This window comes from Natator depressus, chromosome 5, assembly GCF_965152275.1.
Source record: "Natator depressus isolate rNatDep1 chromosome 5, rNatDep2.hap1, whole genome shotgun sequence".
NCBI classification, from domain to species: Eukaryota; Metazoa; Chordata; order Testudines; family Cheloniidae; genus Natator; species Natator depressus.
The window spans coordinates 19,904,094-19,931,054 of NC_134238.1; the positions used below are offsets into that span (position 1 = coordinate 19,904,094).

A 26,961-nucleotide genomic window follows, 5' to 3' on the forward strand; every position below is an offset into this window, starting at 1 on the left:
CGCTATGCCCCTACTTATACATCCCAAAATGCCATTGGCCTTCTTGGCAACAAGGGCACACAACTGCTTGGCAACAAGGGCTCAGGCCATTGAGCACTTTGAAAATAAGGGCAGAGAACTTGACTTGATATTCTGCGGGAAGCTGATGTAAAGAGCAGAAGACAGGTTTGATGTGCTCACAGTAACCCATTTTGCTGAGGAGATGTATGGTAGCATTCTATACTAGTTCATTTCCTAAGGGTTGATGGATTCATGCCTAGCTATATTGTAGTGGGGTAGTCCAGAGAGGAGGTGACAAAGGCTTTTTCCACCACAACAAAAATTCTTTGTTTATAGCATGTAATTTTATTGCTCCTTAGAAATAACAATGATGAAAAATTGGTTTGTACATTAACCTCATTTTGCCTGCTCATTGTGCATCTGACAACTCTTCTAAAACAATGTTAGGAAACTGGATCTGGGAAATGGTTTTCCAACACCATTTTTAAAATAATTGCTTGGCCCACAGTGAGAAGCAAATAATGTTTAATTTGTATTCCCCAAAACTGTTTTTATGTTAGTGTTTGGGTAAAACTTCAGGTTGGATTGAGGTTATATTGTCATCTGCAGTGAAATACCTGCACAGCTTGCATACTTTATCTTTTACAAAAATTGTGTCTGTGTACAATATTTCTCAGCAGTTGTGGTTATAACATGATTTGCTCACTGTGTCCTAACATCCACAGTTGTGATCTTTGATGTAGGACACTGGCAGGTTAATCACAAGGTTCTAAAAGACCATGCCTGTGTTGTGCAGCTACTGCTCAGTTTGAAAAAGAAAAAAAAAAAGTTGTTTAGTAGATTGAATGGATTTTGCCAAGGTAAGGCTTTTGGTATTTGATTAGCATTGCTTTCTGCTGTCTCTTAAACTGAGTTGGTTCAGTTCAAAGCTGATTTGGTGCTTTGGAATGTGAAGTTTTGCACAACAGATTGAGTTTCTCAGTACTTTCACATACTGAAACTATCCAATATTTTAGTAACACTTTTTAAAAACAAACTAAATATGTATGGGTGTGTATACAGATCTACCTTCAGTGAACTAGTGTGAGGAAGCCATTTAAGACTATATCGAGTAGTTCAACCGTGTTCACAGTGTTCAACTGAAACTATGTTGGAAATTTAAATATGCAAAATTTAATGATCTAAATTGGTATTTGGCAAGGAGACAAGGGCTAAATGCCCTTACTAATGGAAAAACATGCCTATCTATTTTTTACCACTATAATATCAGAGTATCTTACATATTTGATTGACTCTGTAGTTTAGTTTAATTAGTGTTGATACTTTGGGACTCATCTCCTTTTTTCCTGTCAGATGGCAGAGGGAAGGTTGTACAGAAATTTTAAAAAAGACTTGTTGTTAACATTACTATTGTGAGAGAGCTTAAAGAGCTGATTCTTGTGTTTTGTCCAGAAGGCAGAGAGTTCCAAAGCTGGGAGACAGCTGCAGGAAAAGCTGTCTCCTCTTGCAAGTCTCATCATTGTTGTTGATAAATCCATTGTTACTGCGGAGTGCATCTGCCATGGAAGGTCATGGCTGCCGAGGGAAATAGTCTCTGAGGTAGCCTCATCCCCAGCCTGTTAAAAGCCTTGAAAATCAGGATCTGAACTTAAAATTTGATCTGGTGTTCATTGGAAAGCCAGTGTAGTGTCCAGAACATGGGGGTGATGTGCTCATGTAGTCCTGTGTTGTTTGGTGGGCAGACTGATGCATTTAGGGTGACCAGCTGTCCCGATTTTATAGGGACAGTCCCAATTTTTGGGTCTTTTTCTTATATAGGCTCCTAATACCCCCTACCCCAGTCCAGATTTTTCACATTTGCTATCTGGTCACCCTAAATGCATTTTGCAACAGCTGGAGCTCTTTCAGGGCTGTTTTCATTCTCTGGTATGATACACTGCAGTAGACTGACCTGAGCAGATTTTCATGACACACTTGAGTGTGTTCTATACTACCAATAATCGATGCTGTTGCTGGTGCATATGGGCTGTTGCTAGAAAACCAGGTGCAGGTTTTAAAGGTTTCAAACTCTCCATGAACAGTCAGTTGTTCAGAACTGTAGCTTGGTTTAGGCTTTGCTATTAGATGGAATATATTAATCCCTGATTAGACAGGACACTCCGAACTCAGTATGTGTGTTGAAGGGAGATGGTGACAGGGCGGTATCGGTGAAGTGAGTTAAGTGGCTGCTGTTGCCTCCTCACCTTTTTCAGCCAGTACCAGGACCCTGTTGCCATTAGGGGTTATCATGTTAAATTTTTATATAATAAAGTTCTGGCCTTTTGGCCACATTTTAAATAACTGTGTTTGCCTGTTCTCATTGATTCCTGCTTCAGCAACTGTTGTGAAATTTTAAAAAATGCTATGAGTTATAAAGGGCAAAAAACTAAAGGTTTTATTTATTTTAATCTTAGTAATAACGTTTTTATTTTTTAAGTCAATTTTTTTAGAAAAATCAGCAATTACTGATTTTTAGGATTGGCTTACTAGGTAGTCCCTAGGGAACAGGATTTTCAAGACACTAAAGTTGTTCTCTTAATACTTTAAAATTTTTTATAGCATACAAGGGGATGATTAAGGCTGTGTTTAGGTCATGGGTATTTTTAGTAAAAGTCATGGACAGGTCACAGGCAGTAAACAAAAATTCATGGCCCATGACCTGTCCATGACTTTTACTACAGATACCAGTGAATAAAAGTTGGGGGGCGGAGGGCTGACCGGGGGCCCCACAGGTACTGGGGGAGGGCAGCCCGGCTGCTTGGGGAGGGGCGGGCAGCAGTGCGCGGCCCGAGACTCCCGCTGGTGCTGGGTGGTTGTCTCCCTGCCTGTCTCCGCGCTTTCCACCCCCAGCAGCAGCAGAGTTTGGGTGTGGGAGGGGCAGAGTGTTGGGGCACGGGATGGCGTGAGGCGGGCTCTGAGTGGCGCTTACCTGCGGGGCTCCCTGGAAGCGGCAACATCCTCCTTGCTGAGCTGCTAGGCGGAGACGTGGCTAGGCAGCTCTCGCCCCCACAGCTCCCATTGGCCGTGGTTCCCTTAATTAATACTGATTTAAACACCTTATGCATTTTGTACTCTGAAGTAGAAATATGTGTATATTTGAACTAGCTTTTAAGAAATCAAATGTTAAACCCAGCATCTATTAACCCTGCCTTTTTTGTTTAGTTTAGAAATGTTGCTTATTCTAAATGTGGAATTTATATTTTATTCTATTTAGGCGGTAAAACACCTTTTCGTTTCAGTGTAGGGAAATAGTATTTTAAATAGATAAGCATTTAATATTATAATAGGTTTAGTGGCAGTCCTGACCTAATCAATTTTAAAATCCATTTTGTGGGTGCAGAGAAGACTTGAAGAGAGGTACCGGAGCTGACTTTCTTTTAAAAATGTGCAGTCAGATCTTAAAGCCATTTACATAATTTTCATAAATGTTTAGAGGAATTCTGTCTCCCCAAAATTGTGTAACTTAGTCTGTCTATTTTTAAATAAGCACATTTATAATCATGGTAGCACCTCAACTCCATGATGATTGATTAAATAGAATCAGATCCCCCTCATTTACTACAAAAAACCCCATGGAATTCAGGGCTAAGAGCAAAACTAAGTTTAAAATTTAGCAGGATTGCTCAGCTACTTCTCTTCTCTCCTTTCTGCCATTTTTTGTTGTTGTGATTGTGGTTAATTTCTGTTAACAGGTGGTAACTAATGTCCAAGGCACAATATAAGCAAAGGGGTTGAGGGGGAATGGGATGAGGGCAAGACGAGTTGAAGTTTTACAACCTTTTCATGTCTAACATAAAATGTCTTTTTGATTACTTTTAAAAAGGCCTAATTGTAAAATTAAGAAAAGGGAACTGTGTGTCCCTCTGACTGCAGCCACAGCTGAATCTGCAAAAGTTCCAACTCCTCTACTGAACGCTGCTGTTTCCATGGAAATGGATGTCAGAGCAGCACAAAAAGGGGAGGGGCTAGAAAAGAGAGGTTTTTAAATGACCATCTCCCAAAATGGTGATTTTTAAAGATCCTTTTCTTCAATATTTCTCCTTTTTCATAGGTGTTGTGGATTTAGGGAGGGTAATATGACCTGACAAATCTTCACTGTATATTAGATGCGTGCACAATTAAGCCTTTGTCAGCTAATTAGATTAATCTTTCTAATGCCTATTTAATGTATAGGCCTACACACACAGAACGCATAGTTGTGAAATGTCAGGTTATTCACGCAGCAAGATATCTTGATGACATAGTTTCAAAATCAAATAATATCAGGGGTTTCCTATACCATTAAAATGCAGACATATATGTATCGTATCAGTTTCCCGGTGTATTTGTAAAATATCACACCTTTTTCAGAAAAAAAATTTCAACAAATATTCTAAACAAAATGTTTCTGTCCTTCTTAGTGAGCTAGTATTTTTAAAGTGAGTTTTGTGCTTGAAAGCTGAAGGCTTGTTTACTCAATTAATACTTACCTCACAGGCAACAGTAGTAGTACCATTTTACTTCCAAAATAGTCTTTAAGGCTGATTTGGAGAGACCCACTTCAAGAGGTGATAGGCTAGTAAAGTGTCTATGCTCACTGCCTCCTTAGCCTCTCTGCTGAGACTGCCAAAGGCCAACTGTGATTGATGATTTTTGTAATAGGAAATCCTGTCCATAAGAACTAGAATTGGACTTTCACCTCACTTAAAAAGGTCAATAAACAGCTATCAGACAAACTCCGACTTCTACATTTTTAGCATGGGAGGAAAGGCAAGGTTATTTTTCTTTTTTTGGAAAGGACATTTTTAAAGCTTAGTTTGATTTCAAGATCGTAATGAACAAATCATTGTTGGGAGGTGGGTTTGTGATGTGATAATGCCTCTAATCACAGTATATTAGGTAAGTTAATTTACATACTGAAATACCGTTGGTTAAAATCTGGTACAAATTGTCTGAGCTTTTTCTCACATTTTAAAGAAAGGCCATATTTCACTGCTGTGAAATATAGCGCTCGTGCATCACAACCATGAATTAGAGTTTCACTATTTGGCAATGGGAATTCTGCTTTTTCTTTTACGTGTGGCAGTCCCAGTAGGTAGGTGCTGTAGAATCTATTAACATGTGCTACATAAATTGGCAGTGAAGTGCAGAAGAATTCCAGAGTCAGTTCTTATAACACAAGGTTAAAATTAGATACAGGTGCAGTAGATGTGGCATTAAGATACACTCTGATGTACAGCAGCCTTCTTTATAGCTATGAGCTACCTGGACCAAATCCCATTAAAGACAGTTGAAAGATTCACATTGACTTCAGTGGAGGCTGGATCAGAGCCCATATAAACAGATGACAAGTGAAGAAAATTACTGATTTGAAATATAGATTATATAATTTTCATAACCATTTTGCTTCTATTCCTGCTAGTTCAACTGTGGAATTGTTATATGCAGGAGTTGCTGTGAAGCAGGTGTGATCTTCTGCCAGATTTTTCATCTATGGAAATTCACATTTTTGGGTCACAACAAGAGTGAGTTAATCATTCAGGATTTTCTGCAATTCCACACCAAGTGTAAATGGATTGTATGAGTAGGATATCACAGGTTAAATCTGAATCAGTCAGATCACCTTAGGTTTGCCAACTTTATACTTGCACAAAACAGAACCCCCTTGCTTCACCCCCTGCCCCGCCCCTCCTCTGAGGCTCTGCCCCCACCCACTCCATCCCTCCTTCCCTCTGTCGCTTGCTCTCCCCACCCTCACTCACTTGCTCATTTTCACCAGGCTGGCTCAGGGGGTTGGGGTGTGGGAGGAGGTGAGGGCTGTGGCTGGGGGTGCGGGCTCTGGGGTGGGTCTGGGGATAAGATCTAGGGTGCAGGAGGGAGTCTGGAGGGCGGGAGGGGAATCAGGGCTGGGGCAGGGAGTTGGGGTATGGGGCGGGGGTGAGGACTCTGGCTGGCAGTGTGGGCTCTGGGGTGGGGCTGGAGATGAGGGGTTTGGGGTGCAGAAGGGTGCTCCAGGCTGGGATTGAGGGGTTTGTAGGGAAGGAAGGAGATGAGGGCTGGGGCAGGGGGTTGGGGCATTGGGGGGGGCGGTGCAGGTTCCTGGCGGTGCTTACCTCAGGCAGCTCCCAGAAGTAGCAGCATGTCCCACCTCCTGCTCCTATGCAGAGGCACAGCCAGGTAGCTCTGCACAGTGTGCACTGCCTTGTCCGCAGGTGCCGCCTCCGCAGCTCCCATTGGCCATGGTTCTTGACCAATGGGAGCTGTGGAGCTGGCACTTGGGGCGGGAGCAGCACACGGAGCACCTTGGCTGCCCCTGCAAGTAGGAGCCAGAGGGGAGACATGCCGCTGCTTCCTGGAGCCACATGGAGCCAGGCGGGTAGGGAGCCTTGCCTTAGCCCCGCTGCGCCGCTGACCAGACTTTTGCCGTCAGGGTCCCTTTTCAACTGGGCGTTCCGGTTGAAAACAGGACACCTGGCAACCCTAGATCACCTGTGCTAGCTAGAATTAGAGCACTAGAGCAGAATCTCTTGGGACAAGTAAATGTAAGGGTAGGCCAAAGACTTTGAGAATCTATTTTCCCATCATTATGCATAATACACATTAATCTTAATGGTATTAACTTACATAAATTGCCTATGTGTCTGAGACAAACACTGTCACTAAATCGTTAAAATCTACAAATTTGCATTTGGAAATGCCTCCTGTCCTGGGTGCTTCTGAAAGTTCTGATGGAACTTTTGGATCATCAGTTGTTTTATCACATATCAAATCATTTACATGCACCTCATGCCCAACATATTTTATGATACACCATTTTGTTGAGTGAAATATGCAATTTGTTGAAGTGTGATTCTACTCTGAAAAGTGACTAAGATTTTATTTATTTTTTTATTTTATTTATTTATGTATTTTAAGCATTCTGGGGTTTTGTATTTGTATGCCAGGGAATGTCAGGTCAGAGTTACACAGTTTACAAGTAAGGTGTTTTTTTTTCCTTCACGTTGCAATGCTATAAACTCATTGTGGAATATGAAATTGAGCCATGTTCTTTTTAGGTCACATATCACCAATTTTTAAAATTCTGCAATCAGATTTTGGTTATTAATAGTATTTTCTATAGCAACAAGGATAGCATGATGCTGTGTAATACAGATAGAATTTGATTCTTTGCCCCACAGAGTTTACAATCAAAGTCCTCAATGCTTGCCAAAGATGTATGCTGTGGAACTCTGCTTGTTTAAATGCAGATTTAAAATTAGTGTTTTAGGTCTTGAGACATTATTTGGGGTTCTCTGATGCCCAGACTCCAAATGAGCAAACTCAAAAGCCCATATAGGTTCCGACTCTGTGAGAATATAGCAGGTGTTCATGCAACACTGAGCTTCCCAATAATATAGTACCTAGTCAACTTCTTGTACCATCCTGCAATAGAAGAATCTGTTGTACCCATTGCATCTTTTAAAAAACACGCCTAATGTTTATAGATAAAATGTTCATTTTTCTCTTTACAAAATAGTTTAATTGTGCTTGAATTTTCCAGTCCAAATACTTCAATGACCTTTCTTCCTACAAAAAAAAAATTGCATGTACAGCCTGGTATTCATGTAACCGTCAAATAATAGAGCAGTATGTATGTATAATGCAAAAGGAGACATTTAGGCCCTGATCCAGCAAAGCAGTTAGGTGTATACATAACTTTAAGCATATGATTACTCTAGTGAAGTCAATGGGAGTACTTTAGTGCTTAAAGTTCTGCACATTCTGAAGTGCTTTGAAATAAAAGTCTGTTTCCTTATGAAGTCTATAGTCTAGCAAACTCCCAAGAAGCTACTATTACAGAGTGAAAAGAACTTATAAAATGACAAAAAATTATTCATAATGGTGATTCCTATGACATAAATTTAAACTAATCAATCTTCTTATTCTGTTTGACATCAAGAAAAATAAAGTTCTGACACAAAGTTTATAGCTGTAACTTCAGAAGTCTAATCTTAGATTTTTCATGGTTGTACTTTTTTGCTGTTTTATAATTCTACAAAGTTAAATGCATTCTACTTTCAAAGCTATGGTCATTTAAAGCAATCACCTACTTATACAAAGGCCATTTGGCTCAAGTTGAGAAAAAGATATTAACTGTAATTGGAATTATTATACTGAAAATTATTTGTTTCTACATTTCAGATATCTGTAGTTTAAGTTTACAATACTTTGTCTTTCTTTTAAATAGGCAATGTCACTTAATGTAAGTTTAATAAAACATGTTGAACATAAAATAATCTAATATTTTGATCTGTTATATTGTACACAGAAGCATGTAATTTTACCTACTTATGCAAAATTTTAAAAGCTTAGCTCATAAATTTAATTCTTTTACTAGTCTTTGGTTGCACTTTGATAAATAAATAGATCATCTAAGATTCAGTAGGCCAACTGCAGCATAATAATAGCTATTCAGAGGCAATTAAACTGCTTTTTTCATGCCGGCATGTGAGCGCGCCCTTTCACAACCTTCAACTTGATTCGCGGTGATTCAAAATTAACTTAAAAGTCTTGTTTGCTGACAGCTTAAAGCTTAATTGACTGAAAGCCAAATAGAGTGTGTTCTGTATTCAGCACTAGGACTATTGATAAAGCCATGTGTAAATTGCGCGTGTTGAAAGACACCGATTGGGCCCCCTGTTCTCGTATTAGCCCACAACTTAGCATTGCTGCACAGTCAGAATTGCTTTGTCAAGCCTTTTATCACATCAGGTTAACTCTCTCTGGAGTTCCTCCAGCAGCTGCAGTCTAGTATTGAGCTTCTGCAATACAGTATGGCCTGATATAATTTTGATGCTGATTTGTGCTTTCCTTTGTGACTTTCTTTTGCTTTTACTTCTAAATAAATGTATTGATAACATCTAAAATGATACATTCTTCTGCATTTTTCTGAGTAAGGCTGTATATACTAGTTTCTCATAATTAATATGAATACACAGATTTAAATCAGAAAGTGAGAAGCATATCCTATTGATTATAATGTTTGAAAGTGAAACTTAATTGGAGATTCAATGCGTTGTAATCAGAATAAAATATACATGCATGTTAAAGAATGTTGGGTTAAAGAATCAAGAAATTGCTAAAAATGTACCTATTACTACTTGTGAATCTTAAAATATTTGTGCTGACATACTAGCCAATAATATTTAACTTTACATGTAAAGCTCTTCTTTGTTTTTTCTGGGTCAGTCATTATTTCCCCATAAAAGATTCCATGCTTTAATATAACACGTTAAATAATACAGAAATGTATAGTCGCATGTAATAGTCACATATTTATATTAATAAAAATATGTATGCTTAATAGATCACACAATTTGCTTGAGTATTTACATTACATGTTTGCAGAGGGAAAATAAATTTGAGGCACTTCCCTCTATTTGTTACATATACAGATTACTCCCATTGATATCACTGGGAATTTTGGGTGTTCAAGGAATATAGAATCAGCTTTAAGAAAAGGCTGAGAATCTATCACTAAATATAACTGCTGTTTATTACTTTTGAGAAACTAGGTGGGTTGAACTGTAGCTACACATGTAACTCTGAATTTCCCTTTCTTTTATTAATTTGCCAATCCATACTGTTAGAAGATTTTAAATATATTTCTGCTACGCTTTCCCGTGGTGGTATTCACCTTTCCCTTTTTATGTCACATCTTTGGCACCAAATTTTTACTTTATAATTTTACCTTTTAAGTTTTCATTTGCATAGAGGTTAAAATTTTCTTAAAATTAATTTACAGATACTATGATGAGACCTACCATAAAAATAAACATATCCTATTATTTGTGTGTGGTGATAGTTGGATCGTTTCACTGTCAAATGGATTTCATTAAGCATTTTAAGTTATTTAATGGAAATATAGTAAAACAAGCCATGGAGAAATGTATTTTAATCATACTAAAACTGGAATTTTTAAAAAAATAAAATATTTTTAAAAGCATTTTTATGAAGCTGGATGTGTCAAAATTATATAACGTTTGCAATGTTGTTGTAGCTGTGTTGGGCCCAAGATATAGAGAGACACCCACCTTGCCTCTAAAATTGTATGATGACATTTGAAAGTATCCATTCTGCTGTTAACTTTTAACAGTTTTCCTTACAGAAAAATGAATATTAGTTTCTTAAAAACATAAAACTTAGAGTCTGATATTGCTGTATCTCTTATTGATTTCCCGGCAAATCGTGGCTATCTAATTTTACCTGCCTTCTCATTGATTTCTAGTAAGAACCTGGAGTATTCATAAAGAATCAAGATAGGTTGCAACTCATATTCCAAATGACTATAATTTAAAATAGTTTTACTCTTACATTCCTTTTTAAGAAAGTAGTAATCATGTTTCAGTAAAACCACTATGAATCTGAATTTTACATTTGGATGTTTTACCTATGTCCAGAGAGATCTGATATTCAATAATGAATTGCTTTATTGATCAGGTGATGGAGTTTGGGGGGGTTTGTTTTTGTTTTGTTTTAAACTATTTTTAACAACTGTTAATCTAACATATCTTTAAAAGCATTTGGGAAAACATTTGTATTCTTTATTGTTTAGCTATTAACTACATGCAAACTAACCACTCTCTTTTCAGACACAAAACTTGCTGACAGTGACCTTTAACTATTATTTTTTTAATATTTTGTTTCCTTGTTAGAGTTGTGAGTATTGATATTTCTCGCTGTGTTTTTAATGTAGCCAGAACTGATGCCTTGGCAAGAAAAAAATGTTGTTGTGAAATTCTAGTATCAATGTACTATACCTCATGATTCATTTTTCAATATTAATATCAATTTAAATACTGTGACATTGTAAGAATATAATTTTATTAATCTTCTAATTCGAAAAGAAAACAGGACAAGGTATTCTAGGTTTGGTTACTCAAATATTTAACTCTGCCATTTGTTGTTTAATGTATGCTTAAATATATTATTAACTCTAAGACACAGATATTGTTTAATTATTGCTATTTGTTAATCTTATGCCTTATAGAAAATGCATTTATAGATATCTAGGTAGATATTTTTATTTACTGTATTTTCTATAGTATATTGCTATTCACTAGACTGTTGTTCTGTACTGTAGCATTCTTTTTATGACTGAATATTTCACTCTATTGAATTTCAAGGAGCATAAAATGGATGAAGATGATTCTCTTTCTCACAGAGCATAGACCAGTGAAAAATTGTCCTAGACAAAATGGATTCTTTACAGTTTACATTGGGAAAGTAGGCCAGATTTTTTTTTTTACTTTAATAGAAACAAAATAGAATTTTGTTTTATTTACAGTAGAACCTCATACTCAGAATATCCTAATTCTATGAGGCATATATTTTACGTATGTTATTCTATGCATAACATTATTTTTATTGTTATGCAATTGTATGAGGCTTAAGATTTTATGTATGTTGTTTGTACATTTGTGCAGATGATATTGATGAAATAAGCTATAGATTTCTAACATAGTACAGCACAATACTGAGAAATCTATGGAATTTTAAATGCTGCATACAGATGCATGATTTTATCTAGTAACTGAAATTACAAGATCATTGTACAGTAAATATTTGTATAATTTATGAATTTTTATAATTTATAATTGTATGGTAAAATAAACAAATGGCAGCATAATAAATACAATATACAGGCACACTTAAATTAATTCTTAACTCATTAAATAAATATTATATTATATGGCTTTTAACAGAATTATATTAAACTAATGCAATGATCACTTAGTTGAACTTACCAATGAGAGATACACACACACACTGCAAAGCATAATAATTAATTTGTGGTCTTGGATTTTAAAAGTGAATAGGGAATTTCCAACCCACATACTTTCCAAATAAATCGTTGGTGAGCAAAGAAAGGTTTCATTTAACTGGAAAGAAAACAATCAGCTGTATATTTGTACATACCAAAAAGGAAACATTACTGCTTAACTTGCTATTCTGAATTAAATAAATACTTAATTTTTGATCCTTGTTTGCTGTAGCTTGTTAGGGATAACAAGTGCTCGACAGTAACAACCTCAGTATTTCGCAGTTAAAGGTGAAATCAGTTTGTTGTGATTAGTATCATGCATCTTCATTATAATTCAACAATTAAAGTCCAGGTCTGTGTTACCTGTAACAAAACAGGCAACAGAGTGAATCTAATAGAAATCCATGGATAGATTAATACAGTTATTAAAATTTCATCTGTCACTGGTCTAAATCTGAAGATTGAGGCAAACTGAGGTTAGGAAATGCTGAGAATCACTGACAATGTGCAATAAGATATGAAACAGTTTCAGCAAACCATAAATGTATGAGTAAATATAAGATTACAAATAGTATTATATTTTAACAAGACAATATACAAATCATTTCAGCTTTGTGGATACCTGGAAGCTATGAATACATTGTGTATTCAGTGAAACCATGCTATTCCAAGTATGTTGTAACAAGGCCATACATTGTTAAAGAGAATGGTATAAACATCACTAAGTGCTAATGAGTACTTGGTAGTCTATACTAATACTTTAGTGAATGCTGAACAAGTTTAGATGTTAAGCTTTTTAGGAAGAATGAATGATGGCTAATGATTATTTAATGACAGATCCCTGGACTGAAAGGCACTTAGGACTCAAAGTGTACTGCAAATCCTATTTCTCAAAGCTTCAGACAGGTTTATTTGGTCTCACCTTGAATAAAACACTGTTGTATTGGTTTCATTGGTGTGGATTTAAACACATTATCAGCTTAGAATAGCAGCATCTACGCTGCAGAAAATCAGTGTCTTAATCCTTGTGGTTGCTGTTAGCTACTCTTAAATGTTTTCGTTACAGACTCACTGAAATTTGTAACAAATTTAAACTTGAATATTTCAATATTAACTCATTATTAAAGATATTGAATTTCGCAATCACATATTTCAAGGAGTCCGTAATGAATAAAATGAAATAAGCTCACTAGAATAAGGATTTACAGATGGGTTCTAATCCCATACTAAGATTTCCGATCATACTTTTTATTAGTGGATGTCTATGCTGTTAGAGACAAAGCCCTTCAAATTAGAACTTTAAACTAAGGTACTTTCTGCTCATTTCTGTATGTAAATGGTTGCATGATTGTTTTTGGAAAGAATACACTCTAGTGTTCTGGTCAGTATTTCATTTACCATAGGAGGTTTTAACATTCTGTGCTATGTTTGAGATACTTCATTATGTAGTCACTATATTACTGGTGTCCAAATCATGGGAACCTCAAAAAGGCAAGTCATGCTGTTTAAAAAATTCTGTTGTAAATGGTACAAAAATATTCTGTGTATTATTAATATAAATGCTATTCTTGTTAACCACAGAATGTTTCCTGCAAAAGCAAGATATTGCAATTTTCTGTACATTTTAAATGTTTAAATATAAAATAACTGTACATGATTTTAAATGAAAATTAAATAGAAAAAATCTTGACTTTTACAATATTATAGTATACTTGTAATATATTATAATATTGCCACTCCATTACTCTTCCTTTTGGGGAAAAATATGCCCCTACCTTGATCTCATAACTAATGTTTCATAAACTGGATTTTTAAATGGTGTTTTCAGTGCTCTCAAGCTATCCAAATATGCATATCTTCTGTCTAGAAATTGTACATTACAAACTGCAGAAAATTTTGGTAAAATCTGCAGTGAGATATTTTTCTTTAAAAACATGAAATTTTACTTGCTTTCTTATTTCTACTTGGCCCAGTGTGTCATATTTTAGTAGCATCTATCTGTATCTAAAACAAAGAGATCATTAAAAACACTAATCAGATTTTTAAATTGAAGTGCGTGTACTTCTGCTGGGCAAGTTCTATATGAAACGTACAAAATTCTAGAAGGTGTGCCACAGGAGTCCAACACTTTATAAATGACTACATGGTAAACTACTTTTTCACTCTTAATAATTAAGGTCAGTAGGTAGTATCTCAATTCTATGAATAATTAAAAGACTGTTTAATAGCTAAACTGGTAGCCTTATAGTTAGTGCATCAAACTACTGCATGAGACCCATGTTTAATTCACAGTCTTGATCCCCAGGCCAGCCTAATATGGGAGGGCTATGAAAGTATCAGATTAAGATGTTTCTGAGGACAGCACCTCATATTGACCCCAATTTTACAAGGACTGGCATTGATTTTCTCCAGTGAGAATCCAGTCCAGTCTCTTAATGTTGGGGAAGGAAAGAATAAAGTCCATTCATTGGCAGTAGAGGAGGAGAGTTCTCCATTAAGGATCAAGGAAAAAAATAGGCGTTTACCCATTTAAACCTTTAACCTTTTTTCCTGCAGCATAAGCTTTTGAATGTGCTGTCAGGACATGACAGATAGGTGCACCCACATTAGATGTATGTTTATTACAGATAGCCATTAAAAGCTTAAAATATATTAACATTGTTGGGCTTTAAAGTTAACAATCACTGAGAAGTTCCTCCCTCTTTTGTTGTTTGTTGTCAGGCTTCCAGATTCAAGATAGCACTGTATTGGTTTGCATTCTAAAGGTCATGGTGGCAATCAAGCTACAAACTAATTTAATTTAAAACAAAATTAGAAATCAAAAAAGCAATCATCGTCATAAGCTGTATAGAAAACCAGTTCTGGAGATATCTCTGTGGGTGCAGTAATGGTCTCATTCTTCTCTCACTTGCATTGGTGTAAATATCAGTAAATCCATGGAAGTCCACATAATTATCCCAAGGTAGAATAGTTGTAGGTAAAAGAAGATTCCTAGCTCATCAGTATGTGTTGGAATTTCCATCTCCATAGAGGTTTTTGCCCTATTTAGCAGATATTTGTTGTGTGCTCAGCCAAATAGAAAGCTGAAAGAAGAGAGGAATTGGTTGAAAGGAGCAAACTATACTTCCCCACTCCCCTCTTCTATGCCCCCCCCCAAAAAAAGTTGGATGCATAAGTTAAAGTTGCGCAAAGGCAGCTTAACTTTCATATCCAGCACTTACTCAGCAGATCAACACACTGGGTTTCACAGACCTTGGCAGCATTACACGGATGATATTTTCACATGACTGAATGTTCTTTTACAATTTTTCCAGCGTTCAGTATTTGAGGTTTCTTGCTGAGAGCTTTTTGTTTAGCATTAAGCATGTACATCTTCTGTTTGCATTTATTCTTTCTTTTAAAAACCTTGTTCTGTTCTCTAATGACACTGCAAGTAGTATATAAATGTGGTAAGGGAATTTTGAGAACTTGTTCCATACGTGTTTGTTTGGGGGTAAATGTTGTAAGTGGGAAGAAGTCACTGAATATCCTTGCCCCATTTCATTAGAATGAATGACAAAATATGTGAGGTGACACTTTTCAAGCATTTAAAGATCCAGAATCTGAATTAGTATGCATAGAACCTCATTTCTCAATTGTAGCAGTTCTTTGGTGTCAGAATTCTGTCTCGCAGTAAAGTTGTACTGTAAATTAATCTGTTTTTTTTAAGCTATGCCATACTTTACATTCACATTGCACCGAGTTATTAGTTATGATTCCATCAAGAGGTTGGTGAAAAACAGGAAAGATTCATTGAAATAGGAGGCTTAAACAGATTTTATGGGACCAAATTTATCCCTGGTGAAACTCCATTGAGGCTCTACAACTAAGATCAATAGACAATTGTAATATAAATGTAAAGGACTTTAAAAAGTAGAAGTTTATCTCCATAATTAGGATAGTGGTGGTGTAGAATCCGTAACAGCTCTTAGGGGAAAGTAATATCTAAGAAAATGTGACAGCATATTTATTCTCACATCCACATGTAAGTGACCCATATTATTTACGACTTATGTAAGTATGGAGAGAATGATGTAAAATCTTGTGACAGCAATGGTGTTGATTCTTTTAAAGTTTGAGCTAGATTAGATTTCTAATAAGGCAATCTGGACATGATTAGTTTAGAAAAGAAATACACAGGATATTCAGGCCCAGCATTAGAGAACTTGATCTGGTTAGCTAGGGCAGCTCACCTTTATTATATAAAATTACTATACATGGGCAGGACATTTATAGTCCAGCAGGGGTCATGATACACATAATCTTCTCCAGTTCAAAAATAAACAACACTCCAAAATATCACAAGGTGGGTTTGTGGAGGAATTCTGTCTGTTCAGTCAGTGGAAGAAAACTACCAACATATGAATAGCTAAATTTTCAGGCCCTCAGAATATTTGTACATCGTAACAAGGGCTACTTTATTCATTTCATCAATGAAAGAAGAAACCATAACTCTCTGGAGGCTAAATCAAGTGAATTATATTGTCTCTCTTCCCACTTGTGGCAAATATTCTGCTACCTCCCACTCTGAGTATTGCTTTATACTATTATTTTTCAGTTTTGGTTTATTTGAAACATTATTAACTCTTCATAAGGTTTGAGAAGCACTGAAATATTGTACACATTATTATTTTCTTCTATTGTGTATTGTCTTAGGAGCTAATTACCTGGGGAAAGTTGTAAATTGGCATTTGGCTTTCTGTTAAATGTTCTGATCAATTTCAAGTGCTAGTTGTGTGCATATAATGTGCAGATTTTTTACATGCATCTAACTTAACCTTTAGTGTCCTATTTATATTGCAAATAAATTAATCTGCAGTGAGTTACACTTTTAAGAGCTTATTACAAATGTATTGGGTTAATGTATAAGTTGTGAGAAAATTGTTTTGCTTTGTCTGAGGAAGAATTATTTAAATTACTCAGCTTTAATTGTTTGTGTAAATGTTTTGTGTGAGGGGCTTGAAAATAACCTTTTTGTATGTTCAGATTTTCCAGTTGTTGTCAACATTAAACTGCAATTATAGAATTTATTTTCATCTCACATGAATGTAAACAAATCCCATATCCTCATTGTAGTTATTACATATTTGGTTTATAAAACTTCCTGTCTTTTGAAAACTGTCTCCAAAATTTCAAATCCACAAACTGTGTCACTGGTTGTTGCTATTAATCTCTGCTTTTGCCACGTTGTGTTGCATATGCTTTTCTTAACAGAAAAGAGGGTGAAAGATGGGGAGAGCATGATAATGGCAAACAAGGGAGGATATTTTTATTTGTTTTGAGTGAAATACTCTTGAATGAAAGATACATGCCCTGAGAATATTCTCACTGAAAGTCATTCTCTATGGGCAGTGCTTACCATGTTCGGTGTTTAATGGTAGGTGCTATAGAAGTTGCTGAGATAGATACAAGAATTGAAAGTAGGGTTTGTTTTTTGGTTAAGGTACTGGATTGAGATTAGAGTTCTAGTCATGGTTCTCCCCTTACTACTATGATCTTGGGCAAGTCACTTAATCATGCTGTGCCTCAAATCTCCATCTGCAACGAATTTGCATGTCATCCTTGCGCAGGGACCATTATAATTTTCCTTGTATCATTCCAGTTCTAGTATATGTGCTGCCAAAGCATGAGTAATATAGTCCTTTTCTCCCACCCTTTGTCTTTCCTGTCTATTTAAACATTGATCATGTAATGGGTTCTCCACTGGCGGACCCCCTGCACCCACACAGTGCCCCATTTGTTTAATTAATTTGCTGCGTTGAACAAACTCATTAAATCTGTTTATTTCTTGTTTTGTTTGATAGAAAGTCTTGTATATGTGCATTATACATAATCACGCTTGAAATGTGTCTCAAAAATGACAAGGTATGCCATGGAAAGCAGAGGCTGGAAGCTCGATGTTTGTTAGTTTTCTCCAATGAGGAATATTATGATATAGATGTTTATGGATAATGATTAAATCTTACTGATTACATTCACATGTGTAGCATTCTACATAAATGGCTAAAATATTCAAGTTTATAGTCCACCGTATTTTTATGTAACAGCTTTGTGTCATCTCGTAGCACTTGATGGGGGCACAGCTGGAAAACATCCTGGATGGACTCAAACCAAAAGAGGCATCATCCACTCTGGGAAAACTACGTTATCAACACATGTTCTTATGGGTTATCCTTACAGTAATACATTGTCCTGGCATCTACTTCTCTGAGAGTTTAATACCTAATACAATAACAGAGTACCATCAATATGTTCCTAATAGGAGATATAAAGTATCTGGTAGTAGTCCATCTCTCATAAAACTGCCTTTAGCCTTAATTCAAATTCATTGATTCCTATTCCAGTTAAACCTGAAGAACTTAATATGTCTTTTAATCCTTTTATTGGAAGCTAAGATAAAATTAATTTTACCCTAGAACTCTGCAAAGCCAATTAACATGATCTTTAGAGTTATTTAGTAAAGTGCTTCAAACTGTTAAATTTATCCTGACCTCGTGGTTGCACTCTGACTGCTTTTTAAATGAAGTAATCAATATCTCACAGCCCTTTAAACGGTTTAAACTTCTCAAATATTTTACTCATATTTTTATTTGAACAGTTTAGAAAAATATTTACTCATATTAAGGTATCTGTAGAGACAATTGTTAACTACTGGCTTTGTTTTAGTATTAGAGATTTTATGCTTTGAAATATATTTTAATATGTGTTCATTTTGCTAAATCTGAGCAAATGAAGAAATCTGTCACTTCTATTTGTGTGTAATACAGTAAGTTTGTTATCTGTATGGCTTAAAATGTAGAACATTTTCTCCTTTCACCAGTGTAGCTTCTTTTTTCCACATAGAGCTATTTGAGGTTATTAATTTTCTCTCTGTGATAGGGTGATCAACCGTCCTGTCAAGAAAATGGATCTCTGTGTCACCCTTTAGCATGATTAAATGGAGGCACGTTGCTGTGAGAAAATACCAGATTTTCATGAGACAAATGCAACTGTAGAAAGGACTTTTTTTATAGACATTTCATTTTAAAATCTCCCATTTGGCTGTCAGTTTATTTGTAGGAAATCATTACAATTAATTGTGTGTTCCTACTAATAATTCAAAGAAAGTAAGGGCAAAAACAAGTGCTCACTCAGATTTTTTTTTTCCCTTTGAAGGAGAAAAAAAATACAGTGGTGAGAGAGAAGGAGCAATTTATGTTGGTACAATGAGTTGCTAATGAGACTGTCGGAACTACATTACCTCCACCTTGTTTTGGTCACAGCATTTACTGCTTTGTTAACAAAGAGTCAGAATCTTACAATCTTGAGAAGTACAGTTGTAAGAATTGCTGAGATTTAAAATCCTATATGCTTCATATACAGGCCATGAGTGGCAGTGTCAGCTAGTGAGTCTATAAATCGTGAGATAAATGCATAATAGCCTACTTTTTAGAATATAATTAAAATATCTGGCAATAGGGCAATTGATAGTTTACCTTTAACTTCAGAATTCTGGCATTATGGGCCAGGCACCTGTTAATGGGTTACTTGTTAGTTTAGGGGTGAAACTTGACAGGTTTATTGGCCTTGGCTTATGTTTTTAAGGATATTGTTTTAAAAGACATCCTTCACGGTACAATAAAGGGTTAATTCAATATTATTGTAATCAAACAGAAGGAAGAACAACAAAGTGGGGGCAGGAATTCACCAAGTGCCTCTGTTGTTTAATTTCCTACTGGAAGCAGCACATGTGTTTTTTCTTTCTTTTCTTTTCTTTTCTTTAAGCAGTGGCCATTGCAGAGGCTGAGCGGCTGGGGTCAATGCCTTGCCTATTGATCAGTATCCCTGCAGTCCCCTGCTCCAGCATCTGCTTCATTGGCTTCTTTCAGTGCCTGCTTCAGTACATTAGAATAGAAATCCATAACCAGAGCTGTGCTCATCCAAGCAGGGGAAGAAACTAAATTAAATGGTATAAAACAATCTTGGATCAGGAGTTTGTGCCAATTCATCTTGATCTAAGATGTCACACCGGGCTCTCTGTCTGAGCACCTGGGCTAGAGGCGGCCATAGTGAAAATAGATGGAGCCGCGATCATTCATTTGTCAGCTAAGGAGCTCGGCAGCGGTTAGCAATTCCCTTCTGCAGAGGTCAGCTGACAGAACAATCAGTGCAACTGCAGAATAGAGCTTCCCTTTGAACTATTGTTATGGAGCATGCTTCTTGCTGGGCTGGGGGAGGGGAGCATGGTTTGCTTCGTGTTCCAAGTATGCTATATAAAACACATAAAAGGATAATATATTTATATATCAAAATCTCAGGTACCATTCGTGTGATGTATATCTTAATTATGTATATGTGAAATAAGTTATAAAAAATTAAAATGTTTAAGTATCACTTTGTTTGTTTATAGTCCATTTTCATCCTTCTTTCTGGGAAGGCAGTGACTATTGATTTTTTTTCCCCCTTAGCATTGTTAAGGTTTTAGATTCTTCCCGCCCCCCCCCCCCCCGTCCCCCCTCCTTGGTTGGCATATCACAGTCATAACTACAGCATCATTACCTGAATTGGGGCTATATTCTAATAGAGATTCTTATACTTGTTTTATTTTTTAAGTAATATTTACTTTTCTACTAGTACAGTAGTATGAAATTCACTAGAAAAGCTAGACATACAGTAGACCCTCACTAATTCATACTTCATATTCAAACCTAGTATTTTCTCACAGTATACCAGGTGGTCTCTTCCAACTTCTCAACAAAGATTTAATCCCAGAGTGCTGTGAGAGCTAAGACTTCATTACTTTGCAAGATATATGCCAGTGAATTTGCTGGTGTAGTATGAGTTATTATTATAAGTGTATCTGAACTATAGTTGTCAAAATATATGAAGAAGGTACATTCTTTTGGGGGGCGTTAATTATGGTTGTCCAGTTACTCCCTAAATCACAAAATGTGGTAATCTGCAGTACTTGAGGGAAATAAAAAGGTTGTGTGCGATATATTGGATTATTAATAACTATATTTGAAACTTTGCAATGAGACTTTTCCCCTCGTTTTAGCAAGCACATTAGTTAATATTCTGTAATTAGCATCATGAGATCGAAAATTATTTGCACAGTGCCATATACTGTTGCAGTGGGTTAAAAGTAATCATCAAAAAAGAAGAGGATGGTCACTTAAATAACAGCTTTTTATAACATGAAAAAATATGTATTTTAAAAAGTCTATTTCCTAGACTGTTTCTGTGAAGATAACCTGTTTGTCTTAAAGCAGATTAATACTGATGTAAATAAGAATCAAGATCACAACTCGCCGTCCAGAAAATACTGATTTCATAACTGCAGAATCTTAGAAGTCTTTCATTCTTTTTCAACAAACAAACCTGGAGGAACAATGAAATTAAAACAGTTTTTCCTATAAGAACATGCTACTTTTCTGTAGGTGGCACTGAAGACTGAGGAAGGGGCAAGTCGTACGTAAACTTTTAGCCTGGACTGGGGACTTTGAGAGACAAAATGGAACTAGGACCAATCACCTAAAAATTGTCTGGCTCCACATTTTCCTATAGGGGGAAGTAAGCATAGCAAACAAGTGCCTTGAGATTGAAAAGAGACCAGTTTTGTTTTCCCATTTGACCTTTGATATATATATTTGATGTTTTCTGACAACTCTCAATAGCATTTTCCCAGCAGTATATGTTCAAGTAGCTGAAAAGAACAGTTTTGTTATAAATATGAAAAATTCTCCTAAATGTGTAAAATTTGATTGGAGTGGCCTTCCACTGCTAATATTGCTGACCAATCATCCTAATGCTCTTTATTTTACATTTCAGGTTGTCTATCTGGTCTCCCACAAATGAAAAAAATATCTACATCTTATGAAGAGAGACGGAAACAAGCCACTGCTATTGTCTTGCTCGGCGTGATTGGAGCAGAATTTGGAGCTGAAATTGAACCTCCAAAACTGTTGACGAGGCCACGCAGTTCCAGTCAAATTCCTGAGGGATTTGGTTTAACTAGTGGTGGATCAAACTATTCCTTGGCAAGACATACATGTAAGTATTCTATGTTGTGTCCTCCTTTGCTCTTTTAACCACATCATAACTATGCAGTAGTTTTTATTTCAATACTCCTTGTTCACTAATAATCTCATTTTCAAAGAGTAAGGAAAAGGAACCAATTTTGAGCACTTAGCTTCAAATTAGTATGTTGACTATCAGGAAATTATTTCTGAAATATGTAACTGAGCAATATATGAACTTTATGACTATATGGTGGGATTTTCAAAAGCACCTGAGGGAATTAGGTTCCCCTCCCATTAAAGTCAATTGAATTCTTTCAAGGTTGGACTTGTAATGGGAATTGGTTGCCTAACTCCCTTACGTGCTTTTAAAAATTCCACCTATCAACTAGATAGTGTAGATTTATAAGCACCCAAGAGTACATGTGTGCATACCACTGCTTCTGCTTTCCCCTCAAAAATATCTTTATGGCCTAGGAAAAAGTACTAGATTAGGAACCAGGAGACCAAGAGTTCTGGTCCCATCTCTTCCACTGAATGGCCTTAATTCACAGTACTTCACAACTCTTTTTGAGCAAGGGCTGGCAAGTATAATTTACTTCCTTCCCCAATACTTTATGAATGAGAATCAGTTAAGTCACCCAGGATCCTATCTGGCAGAGCTGAAAATAGGACTTAAGTCTCTGATACGATAGAACAAAGAGTTTGACAAGGTTACTGAAAATGTGATGGCTTCTAAGGTCCAATAAGATCTGTGCTGTTACAGTATATTGAACCCTTCTGAACAGGACATGGCCCTGTTAGTACTGATGGACCTATCCTGATTGTGGACAGGAAACAAGCTTCTATGTTTATATTGCTGTCTTCAGCAGTCAGTGCCAGTAAATGATCTTTTGATGCTAACACTCATGAGACCCTAATAGGAGCAAATGTAGCAGCAGTACATTGGGTGCATTCACTTATCTTGGAAAGGTTTTGAGGCTGTGGTACCTCTGACAGAAACCTTATCTGGAGTCCAGAATGGCTTAATATTCTCAACCCTCTTCACCATCTATATTAGACTACTCATATAGATCATGAGGCACCATGGTACAACCAGCATGTGGATAATAAGAATAATTTATAGTAATTATAATTAATAGAGCATGAAAATATATCTGTCCACTGCACAAGTGCAACATCTACATGATGATGACCCAATACCTGGAAAAAATAAGCAAATGGATTAAAAGCATTCTAGTGCTTTGACTTAAACGCAGTCCAGGAGAGAGATAAATGGTGATGGTAGGGAAAGGTGAAAACATTATACTGAGCTTGCCAGTGCTCTAACCTGCCATTGGTTCAGGATGTCAAAGTACAGTCAATCAACATGGCACACAGCCTCAAACTCATGCTAGATTCGCCATTGCTCTTGGATGTATGGTACAATTACAGTAATGCTTTTTTTGGTGAGTAATGCTTTTTTTGGTGTTTAGCTATCTAGGAAATTGTCCTCACAGTGGGATTCTAGTTGCAATGATCCATGCATTTGTGACTTTCAGGCTGTATTACTGCAATGCTTTGCACCTAAAAATGAAAATGCTGACCCTGGAAAAGCTCCAGTCAATTCATAATGCAGTGTCCTGCCTACTTAAGAGCAGAGGTCACCAAGGCTTTGTTTACTGTAGCATGTCTGAAGATATGCTGTTTTCTCTTCATTTCTTAACCTCCTAGTTGTTCTCATTTACAGGGTAAAGTATCAGGTGCATACATGAGGTTAAACAGAGAAATCCTGTTTGTTAAGAAAAAAATGCTTTTTTTCTCCTCTAAAATTTAATTCTAATTTCTGTGTAGGTAGTTTTGCATCAAGGTTGTAAATGAGTCACTTTATTGAGCACTGTGAATTCTCCTAAGAGCCATGAAAATTATCATCTTATTTTAGTATCCAAAAGCCCATTGTTGTAGGTGCTCTACAAGTCAAAGATACACAAGGAAAAGCCACCTAGCTGGCTATTTAAAAGGGGAATGCCTGTTGAGAGAACACATGCACTCAGCAAAGTATAGTTAGTTAGTACCCATTACACCTCTGGTGTTTAGGGCATTGACGAAGCTGCTCTACTCCTGTCTGGTTTTGGCAAGTCTTTCAGTGGTTCCCCAGCTGTGGTTTTCAGCTCAGCTTTCACAGCTCTTCGCCATGTTGTTTTTGGGTGACCTCGTTTTCACTTGCCTTCTGGTGTCCATCTTAATGCTATTCTGGTAATGGAATCAGTTTCTATCCGAAGCACATGGCCAATCCATCTCCAATGCCTCCTGGTAGTGATGGTGCTCATATCTTCTTGGCTGCACTGTATGAATAGGTCTTGGTTTGAGATTGTTCTGGGCCAAAAGATACAGAGGTTTTTTCTGAGGCAGGTTCTATGGAATGAAGATGGTTTAGACATATCCTGTTTTTTCATTCCCCAGCATTTGGCACTATAAAGTAGTGTTGAAAGTACGCAGCTCTAAACTTTAGTTTGGTTTTGGTGTTATATTTTGATTTCCAGACTGTATTTAAGATCCTGAAGGTGTTCTGGCTTTTTGGATCCGGGCTTTTTGATTCTGTTCTGGATATCCTGGCTCTTCCACCATTCTGGCTGATGGTGCTGCCCAAGTATGTGAAGTTCTCATGAATGTAGAAACAGTAATGAACGTACTGGTGATGGTGAGGCAATATTAAGGGTCATGATATCGTCTTTTTGCAGGTGATTTTCAGTGCGATTTGCTGGCTATGTGTGTTGAGTTGGGTTGTTTTTTCTTGTATATGGTGTTGCGTTGCAGAAATAGTTTCTTGACACACTAAATGATTGTTTCTTGGAGCAGCTAGTCCTGGAACCCACAAAAGGACAGGCAATTCTTGATGTAGTCCTAAGTGGTGAATATAGTTGGACCGCTTGGTAATAGTGACCATAATATAATTAAATTTAACATCCCTGTGATGGGGAAAACACCATAGCAACCCAACATTGTAGCATTTCATTTCAGAAAGGGGGACTACGCAAAAATGAGGAAAGTAGTTAAGCAGAAATTAAAGGGTACAGCACCAAAAGTGAAATCCTTCCAAGCAGCATGGAAACTTTTTAAAGACACCATAATAGAGGCTCAAATTAAATGTATACCCCAAATTAAAAAATATAGTAAGAGAACCAAAAAAGCGCCACTGTGGCTAAACAACAAAGTAAAAGAAGCAGTGAGAGACAAAAGGGCATCCTTTAAAAAGTGGAAGTTAAATCCTAGTGAGGAAAATAGAAAGGAGCATAAACTCTGGTAAATTAAGTGTAAAAATATAATTCAGAAGGCCAAAAAAGAGTGTGAAGAAGAACTAGCCAGAGACTCAAAAAGTAATAGCAATTTTTTTTAAGTACATCAGAAGCAGGAAGCCTGCTAAACATCCAGTGGTGCCACTGGACAATCGAGATGCTAAAGGAGCACTCAAGGATGATAAGGCCATTGCAGAGAAACTAAATGAATTCTTTGCATCAGTCTTCACGGCTGAGGATGTGAAGGAGAATCCCAAACCTGAGCCATTCTTTTTAGGTGACAAATCTGAGGAACTGTCCCATATTGAGCTGTCATTAGCGGAGATTTTGGAACAAACGGATAAACTAAACAGTAATAAATCATGAGGACCAGATGGTATTCACCCAAGAGTTCTGGAGGAACTCAAATGTGAAATTGCAGAACTACTAACTGTAGTTTCTAACCTATCGTTTAAATCAGCTTCTGTACCAAATGACTGGAGGATAGCTAATGTGATGCCAATTTTTAAAAAGGGCTCTAGAGTTGATCCTGGCAATTACAGGCTAACTTCAGTACCAGGCAAACTGGTTGAAAGTATAGTAAAGAACAAAATTGTCAGACACATAGATGAATATATTTTGTTGGGGAAGAGTCAACATGCTTTTTGGTGAGGCATGATTTCCCTTTACAATCTACTAGAATTGTTTGAGGGGGTCAACAAGCATGTGGACAAGGGTGATCCAGTGCATATAGTGTACTTAAGTTTTCAGAAAGCCTGTGACAGGGTCCCTCACTAAAAAGCTCTTAAGCAAAGTAAGCTGTCATGGGGTAAGAGGGAAGGTCCTCTCATGGATTGGTAACTGGTTAAAAGACAGGAAACAAAGGGTAGGAATAAATGGTCAGTTTTCAGAATGGAGAGAGGTAAATAGTGGTGTCCCTCAGGGGTCTATACTCGGCCCAGTTCTATTCAATATATTCATAAATGAAAAAGGGGTAAACAGTGAGGTGGCAAAATTTGCAGATGACACAAAACTACTCAAGATAGCTAAGTCCCAAGCAGACTGCGAAGAGCTACAAAAGGATTTCACAAAACTGGGTGACTGGGCTACAAAATGGCAGATGAAATTCAGTGTTGATAAATACAAAGTAATGCACATTGGAAAACATAATTCCAACTATACATATAAAATGATGGGTTCTAAATTAGCTGTTACCAGTCAAGAAAGATATCTTGGAGTCATTGTGGATAGTTCTCTGAAAACATCCACTCAATATGCAGCGACATTCAAAAAAGTGAACAGAATGTTGGGAACCATTAGGAAAGGGATAGATAATAGGACAGAAAATATCATATTGCCTCTATATAAATTCATGGTATGCGCACATCTTGAATACTGCGTGGAGGTGTGATCGTCCCATCTCAAAAAAGATATATTGGAATTGGAAAAGGTTCAGAAAAGGGTAACAAAGATAATTAGGGGTATGGAACAGCTTCCATAAGAGGCGAGATTAATAAGACTCAGACTTTTCAGCTTGGAAAAGAGACAGCTAAGGGGTGATATGGTAGAGGTCTATAAAATCATGATTGGTGTGGAGAAAGTAAATAAGGAAGTGTTATTTACTCCTTCTCATAACACAAGAACTAGGGGTCACCCAATGAAATTAATAGAGAGCAGATTTAAAACAAACAAAAGGAAGTATTTTTTCACACAACGCACAGTCAACTAGCTAGAGGATGTTGTAAAGGCCAAGACTATATAACAGAATTCAAAAAAGAACTAGATATACTCATGGAGGAAAGGTCCATCAATGACTGTTAGCCAGGAAGGGCAGGGATGGTGTCCCTAG

The 26,961-nt window shown here is 36.6% G+C and overlaps 1 protein-coding gene and 1 non-coding gene across 3 annotated transcripts in view; one reads left to right on the forward strand and one right to left on the reverse strand.

The window, feature by feature from the left end:
* Positions 1–26,961, forward strand: part of WDR7 (WD repeat domain 7) — a 346,874-nt gene that overhangs the window by 190,441 nt on the left and 129,472 nt on the right. For both annotated transcript variants that reach the window (XM_074952395.1, XM_074952396.1), the window contains one exon: positions 21,671–21,892. In XM_074952395.1, the coding sequence (XP_074808496.1) occupies positions 21,671–21,892 (222 nt within the window). The remainder of the gene's footprint in view (positions 1–21,670; positions 21,893–26,961) is intronic.
* Positions 17,387–17,488, reverse strand: LOC141988311 (U6 spliceosomal RNA). The gene has a single exon (XR_012639733.1). It is a non-coding gene; the product is annotated as a U6 spliceosomal RNA (small nuclear RNA).